General features: G+C 58.9%; 8 protein-coding genes across 8 annotated transcripts; 3 read left to right on the top strand and 5 right to left on the bottom strand.

Annotated features, from left to right (window-relative positions):
• Positions 1-66: 66 nt before the first annotated feature.
• Positions 67-1674, bottom strand: UV8b_03009 (uncharacterized protein; the record flags this gene model as incomplete). The annotated part of the gene is made up of 2 exons (XM_043140507.1): positions 67-660; positions 1069-1674. The coding sequence occupies 2 exons, from the start codon at positions 1672-1674 to the stop codon at positions 67-69; spliced, it is 1200 nt and encodes a 399-aa protein (XP_042996441.1).
• Positions 1675-2356: 682 nt separating this feature from the next.
• On the top strand, positions 2357-3815 carry UV8b_03008 (uncharacterized protein; the record flags this gene model as incomplete). The annotated part of the gene is made up of 3 exons (XM_043140506.1): positions 2357-2945; positions 3006-3641; positions 3709-3815. 3 exons carry the CDS (start codon positions 2357-2359, stop codon positions 3813-3815), a joined length of 1332 nt encoding a protein of 443 aa, XP_042996440.1.
• A 447-nt stretch (positions 3816-4262) lies between these two features.
• UV8b_03007 (uncharacterized protein) lies at positions 4263-6881 on the top strand (the record flags this gene model as incomplete). Its single annotated transcript, XM_043140505.1, has 1 exon — positions 4263-6881. The coding sequence occupies one exon, from the start codon at positions 4263-4265 to the stop codon at positions 6879-6881; it is 2619 nt and encodes an 872-aa protein (XP_042996439.1).
• Positions 6882-7487: 606 nt separating this feature from the next.
• Positions 7488-9609, bottom strand: UV8b_03006 (uncharacterized protein; the record flags this gene model as incomplete). The annotated part of the gene is made up of 3 exons (XM_043140504.1): positions 7488-7643; positions 7783-9286; positions 9461-9609. The coding sequence occupies 3 exons, from the start codon at positions 9607-9609 to the stop codon at positions 7488-7490; spliced, it is 1809 nt and encodes a 602-aa protein (XP_042996438.1).
• An 872-nt stretch (positions 9610-10481) lies between these two features.
• On the top strand, positions 10482-11822 carry UV8b_03005 (uncharacterized protein; the record flags this gene model as incomplete). The annotated part of the gene is made up of 4 exons (XM_043140503.1): positions 10482-10836; positions 11011-11056; positions 11176-11364; positions 11519-11822. The coding sequence occupies 4 exons, from the start codon at positions 10482-10484 to the stop codon at positions 11820-11822; spliced, it is 894 nt and encodes a 297-aa protein (XP_042996437.1).
• Positions 11823-12090: 268 nt separating this feature from the next.
• On the bottom strand, positions 12091-13485 carry UV8b_03004 (uncharacterized protein; the record flags this gene model as incomplete). Its single annotated transcript, XM_043140502.1, has 2 exons — positions 12091-12120; positions 12253-13485. The coding sequence occupies 2 exons, from the start codon at positions 13483-13485 to the stop codon at positions 12091-12093; spliced, it is 1263 nt and encodes a 420-aa protein (XP_042996436.1).
• Positions 13486-14143: 658 nt separating this feature from the next.
• On the bottom strand, positions 14144-15251 carry UV8b_03003 (uncharacterized protein; the record flags this gene model as incomplete). Its single annotated transcript, XM_043140501.1, has 5 exons — positions 14144-14520; positions 14639-14769; positions 14891-14917; positions 15021-15136; positions 15225-15251. The coding sequence occupies 5 exons, from the start codon at positions 15249-15251 to the stop codon at positions 14144-14146; spliced, it is 678 nt and encodes a 225-aa protein (XP_042996435.1).
• A 692-nt stretch (positions 15252-15943) lies between these two features.
• On the bottom strand, positions 15944-18445 carry UV8b_03002 (uncharacterized protein; the record flags this gene model as incomplete). Its single annotated transcript, XM_043140500.1, has 1 exon — positions 15944-18445. One exon carries the CDS (start codon positions 18443-18445, stop codon positions 15944-15946), a length of 2502 nt encoding a protein of 833 aa, XP_042996434.1.
• Positions 18446-19248: the final 803 nt, after the last annotated feature.

The following is a 19248-nucleotide window of genomic DNA, read 5'->3' as shown; positions in this document are numbered from 1 at the left end:
CAAATGGTGGATAAACTCGTTACATTTGGGTAGTCTTGCTCTTGAGCTCCGGCCACTTAACCAATCCTAAAAGTTATTATTCCATCTGTCTAGAAGGCCGACATGCCATTCCTTGAAGCATCTCTCTCTTTCCGGGAGCAACAAGCTACTCGACTCCAGAGCGTGCCGAACCAGGTGAATGGTGGCACTTGGAAGGTTCAGTTCCTGCACGTCAGAAGCTATAGATTCCACGAGTCTTTTCCCATCCTGTGAGGTCACTTGTCGGTATAGGATCTTCATTGCCGTCCTTTTGCCGCCGGCAGAGGACGACGAGTACACGACGTTGAAGTTCAAGACCCAGAGGAAAAGTAGCAGTTGCGAATCCTGGTTTCCTTCAGACAGGTGCGAAGATATCAAGGATTTTGCACAACCTGACCTGGAAATGTTGGCAAGGAGAGACGCTGCCAAACACTCCGGCCCGGTTGGCGCGGGTTCTGCAGGCGTCTTGGTGCTGCAATTGACTTGCCACTTAAATAGCGATACGGAGCCCACTCGCTTGCTGAACTCGCCAACTTCCGCGGTGCATTTGTTGCAGAGTATCTGCAGAAACTTTCCTGGATGAGTCGAGTACACCAGAGGTTCGGAACTGCACTTTGAGGTTTCGGCACCTGAAGTAGAGAACTGACAACAGGTAAGCAAGTGCAGGGCTTTGGGAATTTGCATCTTGGATGTTTCGGAGACTGGCTGGTGAGTACATGTACCTCTTGTAAATCCCCCAGCATCCACAGCTCTGGATACTGAGATGAAATGAAGAGGCTCACCATTCAACCTGACCACCAGAACCCGTCCGTCCCTTCAAGGAGGAGGATTTGCAGGCAGAGGTCTCCCTGAGGCAGGGACTGGTATGATGGACATTATTGGGGAAGCGTATCGATGACCAGACCACGGAGCTGCTCGAGAAGCCGATTTGACCACCTTCTAGTTCCCCGGGCTTAACCGTACATGCAGCACCAGACCGAACAAAACAAAACGAAAAAAAAAAAAAAAAAAAAAAAAAAGGAGACCAAAATAGTGGGATTGAGTACGTACCAGCAGATTTCGGCAGTCGCCATGGTCAAACATGAACGAAGTCATGTCGACAAAGCCAATTCCGGTTTGGGCGGTAATCGTGCTGTTGGCACCGTATCCCTTGTCTGGGAGGGCATCGTCCTGGTGCTGGCCCTGATGGTGCGGTTTGTGGCAGTGCCAAAACTCCATCATCTCAGCCCAGTTTTCACTCGGCAAATCCTTCCAGTGCTTGATGACCCCTTGTGGTAGGAAGGTAGTGTTACAGGCGCGACACCAAACGCCGGATCCGCTTTCGAGGTCCACGGCAGCCCATGGAGCGGTTTGGTTCTCCAGGGAGAATTGAGGCAGCGGTGTTGACGTTTGCGACAGGGGCAACCGCCACGTCAGATCACAAGACGTCTTTTGAGCAACTGGCAGGTGAGACGGCCCGGCTACCGTGCCGGGCAGGTCGAGGGTCTCGGCTTGGCCGTCATGCTCGAGGCATAGACGCTGCCCGTGATGGCTGATTCTGGCCCTCGTGGTCGCATTTGATGGCAAGGGTAACGTCGCTGCAATGGATACCTGCCGGATGTTTGAAAGCAGTTCGGCGTATAAGGTTATCGGCGCGTCCTTGTTGGGAACGGTCATGTCGCCGCTGTTGCGTACATTTGGAGGCAACGGTGACAAGAGCCACCGATATTTCCAGCAAGCTTTATGGCTGACTGACTGTGTGACTCGGCAGAGGGTAGAGACTGGAAGAAAGGGCCAGGCTGGACGTTGATTTTATTTTTTTCAAGGTGACGGGTTAGCCTGCCCCCGCTTTGTACCAGACACCACGGGGTTATATGTACCTACCTAGGTAGGTAGGTACCTTATGTAGGTTAGGTACGGTACCTAGGTACCTAAGTTGACCGTTATGAGAAGGCTGCGGTGTCGCAGTACTGTACAGTGTATATAGAGCCCAATTAAGCCGCACACATTGTGTGGCGTCACACATTTGGTGCAACATTCGGCCCTGGAATAAAGGCAAGTACCCAGTACCTAGGTAAGTATCATGGTGTGTCAAGCGAGCACAGGACCAAAGTCTCCAAAGCATGAATAGAGTTATATAAACCTGCTATGGAGTTGTTTTTACCGAATACAGATAAGTCGTGATACTTTCAAAGCCCAGCTTCTTCAAGTCATTCATCGTCGGTAGCATGGTCAAATCACCGCATGTCTACCTAGGTACCTAGGTACCTTACCTCTAATGTAGGCACGGGCTAAGTGTGCCCATCCTCAGGTACCTAGGTAGGTAGTAGGTACAGTACAATGGACAGTCAATATCATCATGCCGCCACCTCAACGCCTTCAACATCAATACTCGATTTTACAGTCCCCCGAGTCCCTTCAGGCCCTGCTGCGGCACCACACCCGGGGACAGTGGCAAGACGCAAAATTCGCAAACATGTCTGGATTACTAGCCTTCGTCCTTGGCGGAGATGGCAAGAACTCCGCCATCGACTTGCCCGCAGTGGATGTGCATCACATAGAGACCAACCCTGAACGTCCTGCTCGGTCTCTCAAACATCTTCTCAAAGCCAACCACGTCAACTACGCCGTACTGTGCAGTCAATCCCGGTCTGGCAACGAAACTGCCCACGCCCTTGCTTCAGCGTACTTGCTAGGTGCCACTGCGACCCAACTCCAGGACATGTACGAGGAGCAGGTCAAAGAACTGGAGCCTTGGAAGCCGTCTCCTGCCGAGGTCGTGGACAATGACTGGGTCGACTTTCTAGGAGACGATCGTTATCAGCGAGGGTTTCTCGACTTCTTCGAGGACAAACTAGCCATGGAATATGCCTACGACTGGAAGAAAGTGGTTGAGCACTTTCTCTTCTCGTCTGAACGGCCGCTGGTCCACGGATTGATATGCGGGTGTAAGAAACATGCCAATCTTGCGTGCGCGAGCCGCCTCAACACTGCTAACGGTGTCTTAGTCGGTCATCCTCTCACCCATCTAGGATATGCTTATGAGATGGACAGTAAGGAAGTAGCCATGGAAGCTCTGACATTGGCGTCGGTACAGCACAGCTTCCTCTACAAGTACACAAGTGACCCGTCCTGCACCAGGCAGTCCTCCAAACGTACCAGCGCCTCTGTTCTCGAACTGCTCGTTCAATTGTCTGACGACGAGGCCCTGAGAGATTTGCCCGAGGCTATTGAGCCTCGCGAGTTGGAAAGCACGATTTCCAAGTATGAGGGTACGGTTCTGGACTACTGGAACGCCTGGGATATTTCCGAACCCGTCAAGGATTTCGAAAAGTCACAGCAGGCTGCAGTGGGCCTGTTTGTTTCATCAGTTGACCCGACCCTCCACGAGTACAGCTTGCTGTTTGCCGACTTGTTGACAACTAGCTATGCGGTACGGGTCCTTCTTTCATTCTTCCCGGCCCGATATCACGTCAGCCTCGTGAAGGAGTGGTGGCTGTTGGTCGTTGCTGTATTCATCCTCAAGGGACGACCGCGCCCCAAACCTGGAACCGAGAGAAAGGATGCAGCCGGGCGCGACTGGAACCATGTGCAACAAAAGGCGCTGCAGTCGCCGCACTTGAACGATGCACACTATGCCAAAGGTACGCCGTTGACACCTGATGCTCCATGTAACGAGGTTGAGCCACTCGACTGACGATTCGGGCTCAGCGGTGCGTGTGATGAGGGATTTGGCCAGGACATGGGGGGATGATGATGACTTCTATCTTCTGGCCGCTGCGACCTTTGTGGATAACTTCCGAGGGTGGGCATCCTAAGCGATGAGCGTGGGTTATTGGGGTGCTAGCTATCAAGACATCACAGGGAGCAGTGAACTTGACGGCTTCAAAGGACGTAACAGACAGTGTTTGACCAAAAAGTAAAGCAATGGTTGACAAGAAGTAAATGCTGCACTGCACGCAGGCCTTTGACTTTATTTTCAACACGTCGACGGGGGTTCGAATCGTTCGATTACGTGGGCGACAGTGAGTGGGCCCTGATCCATCAATCCCATTGGCCTGAACCGGCCCCGGCTTTCAACTTGGCCGCCGTCTGCCAGACCTTGCGATTCGACCCGTCCGTCACCTACGACCTTCTCGTTCAACATTCGCCATCGCCGACATATTCCTGTCCCCGATACAGTCATCAGCACCTCGAGCCGAGTCGGACAACCCCCCCAGCACGCATGGACCCCACGATACTCAGGTGCTCCATCATTCGCTTTAATGGCTCCGCCCGCCAAACGCCGCAGACGGAACCCTCTTGATGCCTCTGATGACGAGGAACAGCCTCAGGCCAACAACACCCTTGCCAACTTTCTGCTCTCTTCACCAGTCTCCCTCTCCCCCCCCAAACATCGAGTTTCCACCCCGTCCCCCAGCCCTCTCAAAGCAAGAATCGCATCGCGGCCGTCCGCTAGCAGCCCGTCACCTCCCAAGACGAGGCGGGGAGGAGCCTCGCACAAGATTGGCCGTGGGTCCAATGCGACAAAATCCAGAGATGCCGGACGGAGCGAAGAAAAAAAGGGCAAGACTGCCGATCTCAAGACTCTCTTCTCCAATCAGGCCCAGCGAGCTTCGACAGCCAGAAGCAACGCCGAAACGAGGCCGTCGCCCGTCAACGACCCCATAAGTGACCCCATTTCCGAGGACGACGAGATATCCTCGCTCAAGGCTAGCTCGTCCAGCCTGGTCGGTCAACATGCTCGCAAACGGCTGAGAAACGGTAGCGTCGCCACGTCAGGCGAGCCTTTGAGTGCCGGCCTCAAGTTCTTCAAGCCACCCAAACCCACAAACCCCATCGGCGCGGATGACGAGCTGCGACCATGGCCCGAACGGTTCGGACCTCTGAACCTGGACGAGTTGGCAGTGCACAAAAAGAAAGTCGCCAATGTCCGGAGATGGCTGGAAGAAGTCATGGCGGGTCGCTTGCGTCAGCGGCTCCTGGTATTGAAAGGACCAGCTGGCTCCGGCAAGACGACCACAGTACGTCTGCTTGCCAACGATTTGGGATGCGAGCTCCTGGAATGGAAGAATCCGGCCACAACCGCTGGCCCAGGCTTCCTTTCTGCTTCTGCGCAGTTTGGCGAATTTCTAGGTCGAGGAGGCAAGTTCGGAACCCTGGAGACGGACGGCTCGTCTAGCGCAATCTCGCCCATCTCGCATGGCAACGGGAACGGCAACGACCCAAGTAAAGCCAGACGCATCATGCTCGTCGAAGAATTCCCAAACACATTCTCTCGATCATCCTCAGCATTGAGCTCCTTCCGCGGCGTTATCCTGGAATACCTAGCTGCGCATGCGTCTTCATCTCTTGCCCAGTCTGGAGCGATGGCTCAACATAGGACAGGTCCTGCCAGCCCAATCGTTCTGGTCATATCGGAGACTCTGTTGACCACAACATCCGCATCAGCTGATAGCCTGACCGCCCATCGACTGCTTGGCCCGGAGATTCTTGGTCATCCCGGTGTCGGGATGATAGAGTTCAACGCCGTTGCGCCCTCTATTCTTACCAAGGCTCTAGAGCTTGTCGTTGTCAAAGAAGCGAGAAAGTCGGGCCGCAGAATGACTCCTGGTCCCCAAGTTCTTCAGAGGCTGGGGGAAATCGGAGATATCCGCAACGCTGTTTCGTCGCTAGAGTTTCTTTGCCTGAAAGGGGATGAAAACTCGGACTGGGGAGCCAAGATTGCCTTTAAAAAGCCCAAGAAGAGCGTCAGGGGCCTCATCGGCTTAACCAAAGGCGAGTCTGAAAGCCTCCAGTCAATTTCCCAGCGCGAAGCAAGCCTGGGCATCTTCCACGCGGTGGGCAAAGTCGTATATAACAAACGAGACGAAGCCGCCCCGTCCACTGACACGGTCGAGACCTTGCCGCCGTTTCTGTCGCAAAACGCCCGCCCCAAAAGATCGCAGGTGTCGGTCGACTCTCTGATTGACGAGACGGGCACGGACACGGACACGTTCATTTCCGCCTTGCACGAGAATTACATCCTGTCGTGTGAGAGCACAGGCCCGATGGACCTGTCGACCCCGATGGATTACGTCAACGACTGCATAGAGCATCTTTCCGAAAGCGACCTTCTCTGTCCGTCCAGAGACGTTTTCTCGCGAGGTCGAGGCGGCTTCGGCGGCTGGGATTCGAGCAGCCATGTTTTGCGCCAGGACGAGATCACTTTCCACGTAGCTGTGCGCGGCATGCTCTTCTCGTTGCCCAATCCAGTCAAACGCAAGACAACGACAATGGCAAAGGGCAGCGACGCCTTCAAGATGTTCTACCCAACAAGCCTGAAGCTGTGGAAGGCCAAGGAGGAGATTGAGGGCATGGTGGGCCTGTGGTCGTCCAAGATTCTGAAGGGGGAATTGCAGCATCCAACAAAGAATCTCACCGATGGTGCCGGCGCCTTTCTGCCGACCCAGCCGTCTGGTGAATCAGCGTCGTGGATGCAGCGGCAGCAACAAGCACGCAGCGCCGCTGCCGCGAAGCCTCAAGGACGAGGCGGCGAAGAGGGATCGGAGCCGTCGCCGCCACTGCTCTCCCTAGGAAGTGCCGCTCAGCGAGAGATGCTCCTCGATCGTTTGCCTTTTATGGCTCACATAGCGCGAGGCCGCAACATCGGCGTTCGCGCACGAGATGTCGAAAAGATGGTGTCGTTCCACGGGATATCCGTGGCGGGTGACCAAGAAGAGTCCGAGGCCGAGGACGATTTCGCATCGGGAGAACCCTGGGCAACAGACAGGCCTTGCGAAGAGCGCAGTCCGCGCAAGAGGAGGGCGGGCATCAAAACCAGCGCCATGTCTGGCATGCTGGCACGAAAACTGGTGTTGAGCGATGACGATATCGAGGATTAGAGATGTTGCTGCGGGGCCGTCTGTTTTCACAAGCTTGTACTATATGACGTATGCATCCATGGGCAGGGGCAGGGGCATGGGCATGGGGGTTTGGCAAACACCAGGCGTTTGTGTATTTGCTTGCTGGGAGTGAAGCCGTCTTCTTTGGCGCGCCTTATAAACCTATTCTGTCGGGGAATACAGCAGAGCACATGGCCAGGAACGGCGCACGCGAAGCAAGTCAAACGAAAAAGTCATTTCCGGTTCCCAGCTGAGCATGTAGGCCCAAGAGATTGATTCCCCCCGGATACCTCGTTGCATGCAAACGGGGCTTCTTCCATTGCGCATGGTTGAAGATGCATCACACGAAAAAAGAAAGACAAGTCGAGTTTCCAGCATCCGTGGCAGTTGCTCCCCATTCCTCGCTCATGAAACATTTTGCTTTTTGTCTCCCTGCCGAAGGCCAGTCTCGAAAAAAAAAAAACACCGCCACCGCCTTTTCCGCGTCATGGGCCAAAAAAGAAAAAAAAAAGAAATCTATACTAGTCGGATGTGCGTATTCCAGCGTTTGAGAAAGCGAGAGAGAGGGACGAAATAAAAAAAAAAAATCGAGACACCCACCATCTGTTAGTGATGGAAGAGCCGAGTGTTTTGTTGAACAAAGGTGATGCCGAGCTTTTCGGCCGTCTCCAAGACAGCGTTGTCGTTCTGGCTGCCGCTGGGGGCGGCGATGTACTTGACGCCTGAGCGGGAGGCGCGGAAGACGTTGTCGATAAAGGGGAACTAGAAGAGCGAACACGGTCGAGCGGTTAGCGGTTAGCGGTTAGCGAGTCGGATTCAATTGCTCACATGAGCTTTGCCCAGGCGATGCTGCTTAGCACCCGGGAAGGACTGGGAGGAGGGGGGGGTTTCCTGCACTTACAAAAGCGTCGCTGGAGACGCAGACGTTGTCGAGCTGCCTCATCCACGCCGCCCTCTCCTCGTCGGTAAAGGCAGGCGGGACTTTTTCAAAGACGGCCTCGAAGGCCTCGCGCTCGGGGCCCGACTGCGGCAGCTCGCCGCTGACCAGCAGGTCGATGGCGTTGCTCTTGTCGGGGCGCTTGGTGCCCCTTTTCCACTTGATGTGCAGGACGCGCTCGTGGAAGCGCATCCACCAGTTGTCGGCCTTGTCGCCGGCCAGGCGGGTGCAGTGGATGCGCGACTGCTGGCCGGCGCCCAGGCCGATGACCTGGCCGTTGACGGCGTAGCAGACCGAGTTGCTCTGGGTGTACTTGAGGGTGATGGTGGCGACGGTCAGGTCGCGGGCGGCGCTGTCGGGAAGGGGGGCGGCGGCGGCGGCGGCGGCGGCGGCAAAGGACTTGGGGGAGATTTCGACGTCGTTGCGGCGCTGCTGCAGCGTGACGCCGTAGACGGTGCGGGTCTCGGCCGGGGCGGGGGTGTAGTCGGGGTCCATCTGCAGGACGAGGTAGCGGCCGCCCTTCTTCTTGCGCAGGATGTCGAGGGCGGCGTCGTCGTAGCCGGGCGCGATGACGCCGTCGGAGACCTCCTTGGCGATGATGGCGGCGGTGGGGACGTCGACCACGTCGCTGAGGGCGATGACGTCGCCGAAGCTGCTCATGCGGTCGGCGCCGCGGGCGCGCGCGTAGGCCTGGGCGAGCGGCGACGTCTCGATGCCCTCGACGTCGTTGACGAAGTAGGCCCTGCGCTCTTCGGGGCTGAGGGGCAGGCCGATGGCGGCGCCGGCGGGCGAGACGTGCTTGAAGCTGGCGGCGGCGGGCCTGCCCAGGGCCTGCTTCAGCTCCCTGACCAGGGGCCAGGCGTTGAGGGCGTCGAGGAGGTTGATGTAGCCGGGCGAGCCGCAGAGCACCTTGAACGGGAGCCGCTGGGAGACGGCGTAGGCGGCGGCCGGCTTCTGGTGCGGGTTGGCGCCGTAGCGCAGGGCCAGGTGCTGCTCGCCGCGGCCGGCGTACTCGGCGCGGAAGAAGCCGGCGATGGCGGCGTCGTAGTCGGCCGTGTGCTCAAACGCCTTGAGGGCGTACCGGTTCCGGCTCGCGTCCGAGATGCCGCCGCCGCCGCCGCCGCCGCCGCCCTGGGCGAGCTCCTGCAGGAAGCCGGGGTAGTCGCGCGGGTCGCTGAGGATGGTCACGCGCGCGTGGTTCTTGGCGGCGGCGCGGATGAGCGTCACGCCGCCAATGTCGATCTCCTCGACGGCCTCGGGGACGCCGACGCCGCCGGCCTTGGCCACGGTTTGCTTGAACGGGTACAGGTTGCAGACGACGTAGTCGACCTTGGCGATGCCCTGCGCGGCGAGGTCCTGGTCGTCGGCGTCGAGGTTGCGGGCGAGGATGCCGCCGTGCACGGCGGGATGCAGGGTCTTGACGCGGCCGCCCAGCATCTCGGGGGCGCCGGTGATGGCGCTGACGTCTCTTGATGGAGGAGACGAGGGGAGCGATGGTTAGCTATCCTCTTGCGTTTTTGCCAATGCGGCGGCGTGGTGGGGGAGAGAAGAATGAGTAAAAAATAAACCACCAAAAAAAAAAAAAAAAAAAGAAAAAGAAAAAGAAACGAAAGAAAGAAAAGAAAGAATAAGAATGGCATACTCGACAGGCATGCCGGCATCGCGAATCATGCGGCTGGTGCCGCCAGACGCAACAAGGCGGACATTCTGCTCGGCCAGGCCCTTGGCCAGGTCCAGCAGCCCCGTCTTGTCGTAGACGGAGAGAATGGCAATCTTTTGGCTGGCAGACATTGTGCCGGGCAGGTTGTTGTCGACGGCTGCGTCTGCGCCGCGATCGATTCGACGGGGTAGATGTGAGAACGAAGGACTCGGTGGGAAGAGCAAAGAGAAACGTAAAAAAAAAAAAAAGGATAAAAAAAAAAGAAAAGAAAAGAAAAGAAAACAAAGGCGGGGTACGATGGCGCTTGGCGATGCGGGCTGCAGCCCCAGTTGGGGTTTGGGGTTTTCTTAGGGACACCCCCGCGTTGACCAGACGTAACTCTGTTCATGGACGTGGGCATTGGAAGCTACGAGTACTTGCTGCTGCATCGTTTTGGCATTTTTCAATGTTGTCTATCTTCCCTATCTTTTTCCTCCCTTTTTTTTTTTCATTTTTTTGCCTTGTTTGGGCAGCGACGGGGTGCGCGCAACATCAAAGCGGGGCAGCAGCTGCTCCGTGCTCCGTATCGGAGGCCGTTATCAGCGGAGGGGGCCACACGTCAAAGACGGTGGGGGCGACGGTGGGGGCGGGGGTAGCGGGCGCTCTACGCGCCAAGCCGCTTGGGGCGTAGCCGTCCCTCGTTGCTGTTTTTTTTTTTTCTCTTCTTCTTTTTATCTTCTTCTTCTTTGATTCTTCGGCCGAAAAGGTCTAGGAAATGCAAAGACCTGCAAGGCAACTCGTCTGGGCATCGCCGATGACGGGATGGGGACGGCGCAGCGGGGCTTGCCAGCCTGGTGCTTGCTAGATAGATGCCTAGGCGCCTGTCGCACGCGGGGTGGCGTATAATTGGTGGCGTGTACCTGCCGCCAACGCCGCCCAGGTACTCCGTACTTGCCAGCTTAAGGCTTAAGCCTCGGGCCCGACGCCAGCCAGATCCAGATCCACGCCTTGACCCACGACATCCATGACCACCACGACGACATCCATGACCAAGACCTCCATGACCACGACCTCCATGACCACGACCTCCATGACCACGACCTCCATGACCACGACCTTCCATGACTCGACAACACCAGCGCGCCCTCCACCAAGCACAAGCACAGCCATGGCCACCCGCTCCCTCGACATTCTCTGCTTCGGCGACTCCCTCACCTCGGGCTTCTACGCCTACGGCCTCGGGTCGCACCCGTACTCCATCCGGCTCCAGGCCAGGCTGCAGGCCGCGCTGCCAGAGACAACCGTACGCGTCCACACCAACGGCCGGCCGGGAGACTACGCAGCCTTTGACGGCTTTCGAACCAGGCTCGAGGCTGAATGTCGGTTCGCCCCTTTTTCTTTTCGTCTTCATGCAGTCTCTCTCTCTGTTTATATACAGACATGTATTTTATTCATTTGTCTGCTTATTTTGATTTCTGGCCCCCCTCCCTCTCCCGACCTGCGAAACCCACGTCCCGTCAACCGCTGACCGTGCTTCATTCACTTCACCACAGGCAGCAAACAACACTTTGACTGGGTCATCATCCTAGGAGGCACAAAGTACGTCCCCCCCCCCCCCCTTCTTTGTCCCGCGGCTTCACGGCACGTCCCGCGGCTTCACGGCACGTCCCGCGCCTTCTGACGCGCACAAACCCCATCCCCCCCCCCCCTCCCCCCAGCGACCTGGCGCTGCACGTGGAGCCGCCGCAAATGTACGCAGCCTTCCGGCGCAGCTGGGCGATACCGCTTTCCCAAGGCAGCCGCGTGCTCGCTCTGACTGTCCCGGAGACCGAGTGCCGAGCAGCTCGGCTCGTGAGCGAGAGGGCCCATCTCAACCGGCTGATCCTGGCGCACCGGGAACCAAACTTGTGAGTTGGCACGGCCCGTTCCCCCAACCGACCCGACTGTTCCCGCACCGCGCACCACACGCACCAGAGTCCTTGTTTTTGCCCCGGATGTTCCGCGGGCAAAAGGGGGGGAGGCGAAGGAGGGGTCGGAAAGCTGAACCTGCCGGCCCTGTAGTCATTCCTTCGATCTTCACTCCAGCCTGCCTTTCCACTCGTTGTCGGACGATGAAAAATCCAGGTACTGGGACGACGGGGTTCATCTGACGGACAAGGGGTACGACTGGATGGGCGGCCTGGTTGCCGACGCGCTGCTGGAAGCCTTTTCCTCTGCCGATTCCGCGGAAGCGACGTGTCCTCGGTCGCAGGGCCCAAACTCGCCCGGCACGGCGCGCCATGAAGCTCTGCTTGAGGAAGAGGGCGGCGACCCGCGCAAGCTCAGCGAGGGATACGTGGTGGTGCGGAAGAAGGATCTGTGGTAACGGGGCCGCTCGCCGGGACACACAAGGCTCACGGCTAGTTCAGTTCTGCGTGATTGTTGATTGTTGCGAGAAGAAACAAGAAACGTGGACGCCCACTCCGCAAGACTCCCCAGCATTCATTCCTAGCGCTCGGTTTTCTTGTAAACGCCATGCAATTCGTGTAAAAAAGGAAAAAAAAGTAAAAGAAGAGAAGAGGATAAAATAAAAAAAAAAAGAGAAAAAGAAAAGGAAAAAAACCTCGCTAAATCAAATGCCGCCGTGACAAGTCTCACACAACCAGATTGGCTGCCACAAAATCCTGTGTTGCACCACCCGTCAATATCGCATGCGTGCCGGGCCGTTTCTACGACCAAGGAAAGGGGAGGGAAAAAAAAAAAAAAAAAAAAAAAAAAAAAAAAAAAAAAAAAAAAAAAAAAAAAAAAAAACTTACCGGAAACTTCCTTTGCAAAGAATTGGTCACGTTCTCAACCTCCTCGGACAGACTCTCCACGTTGGCATCCCATCTTCGAATCTCCTTGCCGGCAACGGCCTCGGCCCTGCCGCTGCCCCTTTCGCCCGACGCCTCCCCGCCCTCGAACCAGACGATGGCGTCGAGCTGATCCATGCGTCCCACCAGCCGGCCCTGCTCAATCATGCGGGCCGTCGTCTCCTCGGCCTTGTCCGGGTCCAGCCCCAGCAGGGAACCCAAGGCCTCGAAGCGGATGTTGGTGTACAGCCGCGAAGCGCCCAGCAGGTTGTGCTCGACGACGGCCTTGGCGAGCACGGTCGAGCCGTCGGCCGTGGTGGCCAGCTGGTGCGGCTGCAGGCCCTCGGCGAACTTGTCCACCTCGGCCGGGGACAGCAGCCGGTCGAGGAACATCTTCTCGAGCATGCCGAACTCGTCGAGCTGGGCGGCCCGCTCGTCCTTGTACAGCCGCCCGAGCATGCGGCTCCTCGAGGGCCCGGCGGGGGCCAGGATGGCGCACTTGATGGCCATGCTCAGCGTGTGCAGGCGCTCCTCCTCGGCGACGGCGGGCGAGAGGCTGATCTCGTGGTAGCGCTGCGAGGCCGGCAGGAAGCTCCTCTGGGCGTCCTGGATGCGCGCCTGGGACAGGCGGAAGTGCAGGTCCAGGTCCGGGTCGGATACCGTGTGCATCATGTTCTTGAGCTTGTTGACGTACGTCTCGGCGGCGGTCGAGTCGTCCACCTCGAGGTAGTTGCGCACGATGCGGATCCACACCCTGGCCTTGTCCTCGTCGGTGACCTTGCGCTGGGCGTTGTCGAGGGGCATGTCGGCGAGGGCCTTGGCGGCCTCGAGGAAGTCCTGGTTGGCCTCGTGGGCGGTGGCCACGAGCTCGCCCAGGGCGGCGGCGGCGTCGAGGAACGACGACGGCTGCGACGAGAGGGCCGACAGGGTGCGCGTGCCGACCTGGATCCACAGGTGGTCGTCGTTTCCGAGCGCTTTGAGGGTGGACACGAAGGCGCTCAGGACCGATCTCGTGGCGACGACCCCGAGGGCCTGGCCCAGGAACGAGTCGGCAATGGCGTTGAGGTCGTCGACGGCGGCGCCCGGCGAGGACAGGCTTCCGACGTTGGAGAGGAGGGCTTCGTAGACGGGGGCCTTGTCGCCCGCCGCCGCCTCGGCCTGGACGAGGGCCTGGGCGACTTTTGCGCTTGGCGCCATGGGGGGGGGGGGGGCGGTTTTTGGTGAAGCTGAAGACTCAGGTTGCTGTCGCGGAGGGTCAACTTGGGTTGGTGGTGGTGTCTGGTATGTGGGAAAGGAAACAGGAGTTGCTAGCTGTGAGGATGACTTTTGTGCAAGGAGACTCGGGAGCTTTCCCGAATGCTGAGGCAGAAAAGCCGAGGGTGGGGGGCTGTGGCTGTGGGGGGGAGGGCGCCACGGGTGCTCTGTGCAGGCACCTACAGTGTAGTGAGCTGACGGCACAGGGGTGAACGAAGCCTGGGGCAAAGCACAGGCTTCCCACATGAACTTACCGGGACTGGACTGGGACTGGACGTGACGGACACGGCCGAGTGACAGCATTATTGCACGACAATGTGACGCCACACAAAGTGCGGCTCTGTTGGGCTTCATACACTGCGACAAGTATTATTTGCATGCAAAGACATGATTTCATGTCCCCCAAGATGCGCGACAACAACCACCCAGGCATGGCCAGGCGACCCTACAAGTCAAGTCGTAGCCGTGTCGTGTCATTCCTCCCACACATGACACTCTACACAAACGGCACCCAGATCCTTCCCACGATGAATTGAAGACGAAGAAAAAAAAAAAAAAAGAAAAAAAAAAGAGAGAAATAAAAAGGCCTAAGGAAAGAAAACTACTTGTTATGCCACAGCAGCGTGCGCAGGGAATCCCACTCGTCGCAGTCCTTGTATATGTACGTCATGCTGCTGCGCAGGCTCGACTGCAGCTCTTCCGGGTGCGTCTTGAACAGCAGCATGACCAGCCCCCACGACAGAGACGCAAACGCCGGCCAGGCGTAGTAGCTGATGCGGGAGTGCAGCGGCTCCCTGGAGACCACGGCGAGCCCGTGGCCGGGCTTGACGGCCAGCCGCGCCAGCGCCAGCGCCACGCGCGCAAAGATGTAGATGACAATCTGCTGGCTGACCGACGAGATGTTGCCGCTGCGCCGGGAGCGCTGGCCAAAGACGACGTAGCCGCCCAGCAGGCCGCCGATGAAGCTGTCGTAAGGACCTGTCGTGCCGTGTCGTGTCGTGTCGTGTCGTGTCGCGGGGGATTATCAGCAACAGCAACAGAGAGGGTGGAGGGGGGGGGGGGGGGTGAGGATGGATGGGAGACGGCGCCGGCCTACCCTCTTTGCCCTGGTTGGGGCCGTAATGCTTGAGCGCAAGCGTCGTCAGCTTATATATCGTCGCGAACCGGGCCAGATTCGAGGCGTGCTTCTTGGTGGCCCTCAGAACGAGCGCAATCTTTTGCCGGACGCTACACAGCGAGCCCCATGCCGTCTGTCAGTCGGGCCAAAAAGAAAAATCCATCCATTTGCGAGGATTGGGAGGACAAAGGAGGGGGGGGAGCCAGCAAGACGACAGCCCCGACGACGTACGTTCCCGACCGGAAGAGGAAAATCATTCTGCGCAGGGGTTCCGGGTCAAGTCAGCGTTTCTTTTTTTTATTTTCTTTTTTTTTTCGGACGGTGCGACGAACCGAGCCCCGAGCACAGCGAAAAAACTTACACCAGCGCGTGTGGAAAGCGCACCTTTGTTCCGTAGACGGCGCCATTGCGGGCCGTCTTGAGCAGCGACAGCAGGTCGTGATAGCGCGGGTCGAGGACGACTTGCTCCAGAGCGCGCTGCGCCAGATGGATGATCTCGGTCGTCAGTTGCCAAAGGACTGGACACCCGCGTTCCGGGCCGCAAGCTCAGCTTAGCATAGCGTACCTGGAGAGCCACGAGCGCCGTCGCCATCGTTGTGCCTCGGCAAGAGGGCGCGAAGGGACGGGGAGGGAAAACAGAGACGACGACGCGGGCGGCACCACTTGCTCTGCTCGGCTTTGTAGAGGGCGCGGGCGACGGCAGACAAGTCGTCGAGCTGGCTGGCTGGTGGTGCAAATGTTCAGACCATCGGGAGTCCTTGCGTGAGGAGGGCGGGAGAGGTGACGAGCGGAGGGGAGCAGCAGGACGGCGGCGAAAGAGTTGCAGGTGATGGCGGCGTTTCGTTTGGTGGCCTCAATGTTGACTTGGAGCCTCGGGATGCGCGCGGCTGGCTTTGGGCCGGGGCTTGCGGCCAGGGGCTGGCAGGCAGCTGGCAGGCAGCTGGCAGGCAGCTGTCTGGCGATTGGGCCCCGTTCGGTGCGGGCCCCTCGGGTACTCGGTGTACCAGAACTCGTCTTCACATGTCAAAGGTAAATGTACCCAGGGCGGGCGGCGGGCGGCGGGGTCAGCGCTCGTGACAATTGATGCAAACCTCGTCTCGCCGTCTCGCCGTCTCGCCGTCTCACAGCAGGCCAACCGTCTGCTGTCTCACCGTCTGGCTGGCTGCTTGCGGCTGTTACATACATGGCAACATCCGAGCCTTGATGGTTTGACATGTCCATGCCGCCAATGTATCCCGGCATCACGCATCACGCATCACGCATCACGCATCAACCAACCGCGCGTCAACACCATCGCTCATGCGGCTCCCGCCACGCCACCCCCAGAATCTCGAATATCCTCCTCTCGTCCCTCCCCTCCACCAGCTCCCCCGCATGCAGATTCTCCCGCTCCGCCCCCCTCATCACGTCCCTGTAAAGCCCCCTCTGGTTCAGCCGCATCCCCTTCTTCGACGCCAGCAGCCGCAGGCTGCGGTTGAAGACGTCGTTGCCCGTAAAGTAAATCAGCGCCCCGCCCATCTCCGTCTCCGGCACCAGCAGGAAGTCTATCCGCCTCCACACCGGCCGGCAGCCTCCTCGGTCGTCGACGCCCCGCGTCCGCGTCTGCGTCTGCGTCTGCGTCTGCGTCTGCGGCAGCACGCAGCACCCGTGCCACTTGCTCCCGTCCCCCGCGGCGCGCGACGAGGCCAGCCGCGCCGTGACGACCCCGTCGCTCCTCAGCGCGCCCACCAGCTCCGCCAGAAACGGCCTCAGCTGCGCGGCAGCGTCGGTCCCCGCCCGCGTCACCATCACGTCGACGTCGTGGGACGAGTCGGCCCCGCGGCGGTAGCTCCCCCCGATAATCACCTCCACCCGCGCGTCGATGCGCGCCGCGGCCCTCTTCACCGCGGCCCCGAGGGCCTCCACCTCCGCCCGCGGGATCCTGGTGTTGAGGTCGTCGTAGTGGTCGATGCCGATCTGCTGGCTGGCGCTGAGCCTCGCCCCGGCCCGGAGATCCTCCAGCGTCCGGTGGCCCTGCGAGATCCACCGCTGCGCTTGCTTGGCGCCCACGCCGTAGATCCCCAGGAACAGCTGGAGCGCGCGGTCCGTCGGCTCCGCCTGCGCGTGCTCGAGCCTCCGAAGCCGGTCCGTCGTGGCAATCTCCTCAATCTTCTTGGCGATCCGTCGACCGACGTGCGGCAGCTCGTAGGCTGCCTCCTCCGTGGCTATCTTGACGCTCTGCCTCTTCAACGTCGCAATCGCCTTGCGGTACCCGATTGTTCTCCACTGGTCGCCGACCCGGCTGTAGTACGACGCCATGCTCTGCAGGACCTCGATCGTCCGAGAGTTTGGGTTGTCCAGCGAGGCATGCTGCGCGCCTGCCGAGTGGCAGCCGAACCGGTCCTCGAATCGCAGCTGCTTGCGTCTGCTTGCCGAGCGCAAGCGCATCTTGTCTGTCTTGAGATGCTCGCCCTCGCCTTCGCCCTCGTCCTCGGACGGGCCGCACTCCTCCGACCCCTCCGAGGCGGACGGGTGTTGGGCCTGGTTGGCTGTGGAGCGAGACTCGTCCTCCTCTTCGTCCTTGTCCAGTGGCAGATGCCTGTACTCCTGCACCATTGCGATGAGACTCGACAGCTCGTCATTCCCCCCGTGCTTGTGCTCGTGCGGCACATTGCCCTGCGGGGTTGCCCCGGCGTCTGCCCCGGCGTCTGCGGCGCCGTCTTTACTCGCGTCTGGCGGTTTCGACGACGGCGCAGTTTCTTCTTCTCTTGGGCTGGCCAGCTTCGAATCAGGATGCGGCGGGGCACCGCCGACTGCACTCGCATCGCTTGGTTCCAGGCTCCGGGACAGCCTTGCCGGATCCGGTCTGTGTTGGTCTCCAGGTCGCGGCTTCAGCTGTAGCGATGTTTCCGGTTCGTTTGAACCGCTCGGGACCTCGTCCCCCGCCGCGGCATCGTTGCCGTCCAGCTCCTCGCGCGGTTGGCCAGGAATCCGGTACTTCTTCTGCGTGTGGTCCAGGATCGAGCGAAAGCGTATGCAGTCTATGGGGTAATCCTCGTTCACCACCTTTGCGCCGTGATGGCTCCCAATGGCCTTTTCGACGTGCTCGTAATGAAGGCCCTTGTCCACAATGACATGCGTGGCCGTCCGCGGGTCGGTCGACCAGGCAGCCCCGTATTCGCGCGACTTGTTGATCCGTAGCCTCCTCGCCGGCGCAATGTCGTTGTTGGGGATGTAGTACAGCGACAGGCCCTGGAAGACCTGTTCGTGCTCTGGGCGTACCTTGACCGGGTGCTCCCGTTTTCGTTTTCTCGTCTTTGCAGTGCTCACCGAGGGCGACTCGGCTGCGGCGCAAGAAGTGCGTAGAGCCTGCCGCTGGGGCTCCTTGGCCCTGGCTGTGTCTGGCACGGCCGTCTCGTCTGCTGCCGGATCCAGCAGCAAGCGGTGTGCGCGAGCTCTGGTGACGCGCGGCTGCGGCTGGGTAGCTTGGACGGTGTGCGTCGGAGCACCCGGCCCGTCGCTCGCAGCTGCTCGGCCTGCAACTTCTTTCCCTTGTGCGTCTGCCAGACCGGCGACGGCGACGGCGACGGCGACGGAGATGGAGATGGAGTCCTTGCCTGGGCGCGGCACCCGAGATGTCAGACCTGAACGTTCGTCCTTGTTGAAGAACCGCGTACGAGCTCGGCGATCCTGCTCCTCCCGCATGCCAGCGTCGCCGTCGTCCTCAGAATCTCCTTGCTCCCGAAGCCTCTCCAGCTGGGCAAAGTATACGACTTTCTCACTCAAGGGAGGCTGTTTGAGAGCCATTTTGCTGCTTGTTTCGTTGTGCTGCTCTGGGCCTGAGTGTGCGTCAGTGAACCACGGCCCTGCCAACCCGTCTAGACTCGAGATGCATTCCCGTCAGCATCGGTGGTCCCAGGGCGAAAAAGACTTGGTGCTCGAGGGAACTTACGGGTTACACTGGCACATTTTTGTGTTGTGCTGTGTTGAACCGTTCCCCTCAGCCTGCCTCCAGTTCTTGTGCGAGCATAAGCATTCGTAAGCGGGTATCAAAGCGCCGCCTGCAGAAGTAGACACTCATGCGGTACTTGGAGGCACCAACCAGCTGTATTGGGGCACTATACTAGGATCACTAGCAGCGCCGCGCCCCGGCCAGGCCAGCGTCGCTTACTGTCGCTGCTTATAATCTCTTTCATCAAGCATAGGCCACGCCAGCCTGGCTAGATTTCCTTTATTTCCAAGCCTTTTCTCTACTTACTATGTAAGATGGAGCAGTATATATAGGGAGGGGGCATAACTCGCCCTTGATTCAAAGGTAGTAAGTAGTGATCAAGGACCAGACTTTTATGCATCCTGCGCTAGTGACCCCCGCTCAGCGCGATATGCGTACCCCCACGTACCGAGCTAGTAGGTACCTCTACCTCCCATTCTGCGACGCTACCGATTACCTTAATTCTCTCCCGTTTATCGTCATTCGCAACGATACATGTAGCTCAGAACAATTCACCAAGAGAGAGGTCTAGTACCGTATTTACCTCTCCCTATCAGAACTGGCCATCACGGCAGGTAATTGATGTCCATCTTTGGCCGAAGCTACCCAGTACATCCCA

This window comes from Ustilaginoidea virens, chromosome 2 (genome assembly GCF_000687475.1).
Source record: "Ustilaginoidea virens chromosome 2, complete sequence".
Taxonomy (NCBI): Eukaryota; Fungi; Ascomycota; class Sordariomycetes; order Hypocreales; family Clavicipitaceae; genus Ustilaginoidea; species Ustilaginoidea virens.
Note: the sequence above shows the minus strand (reverse complement) of the source record. Positions and strands in the feature narration are given on the sequence as shown.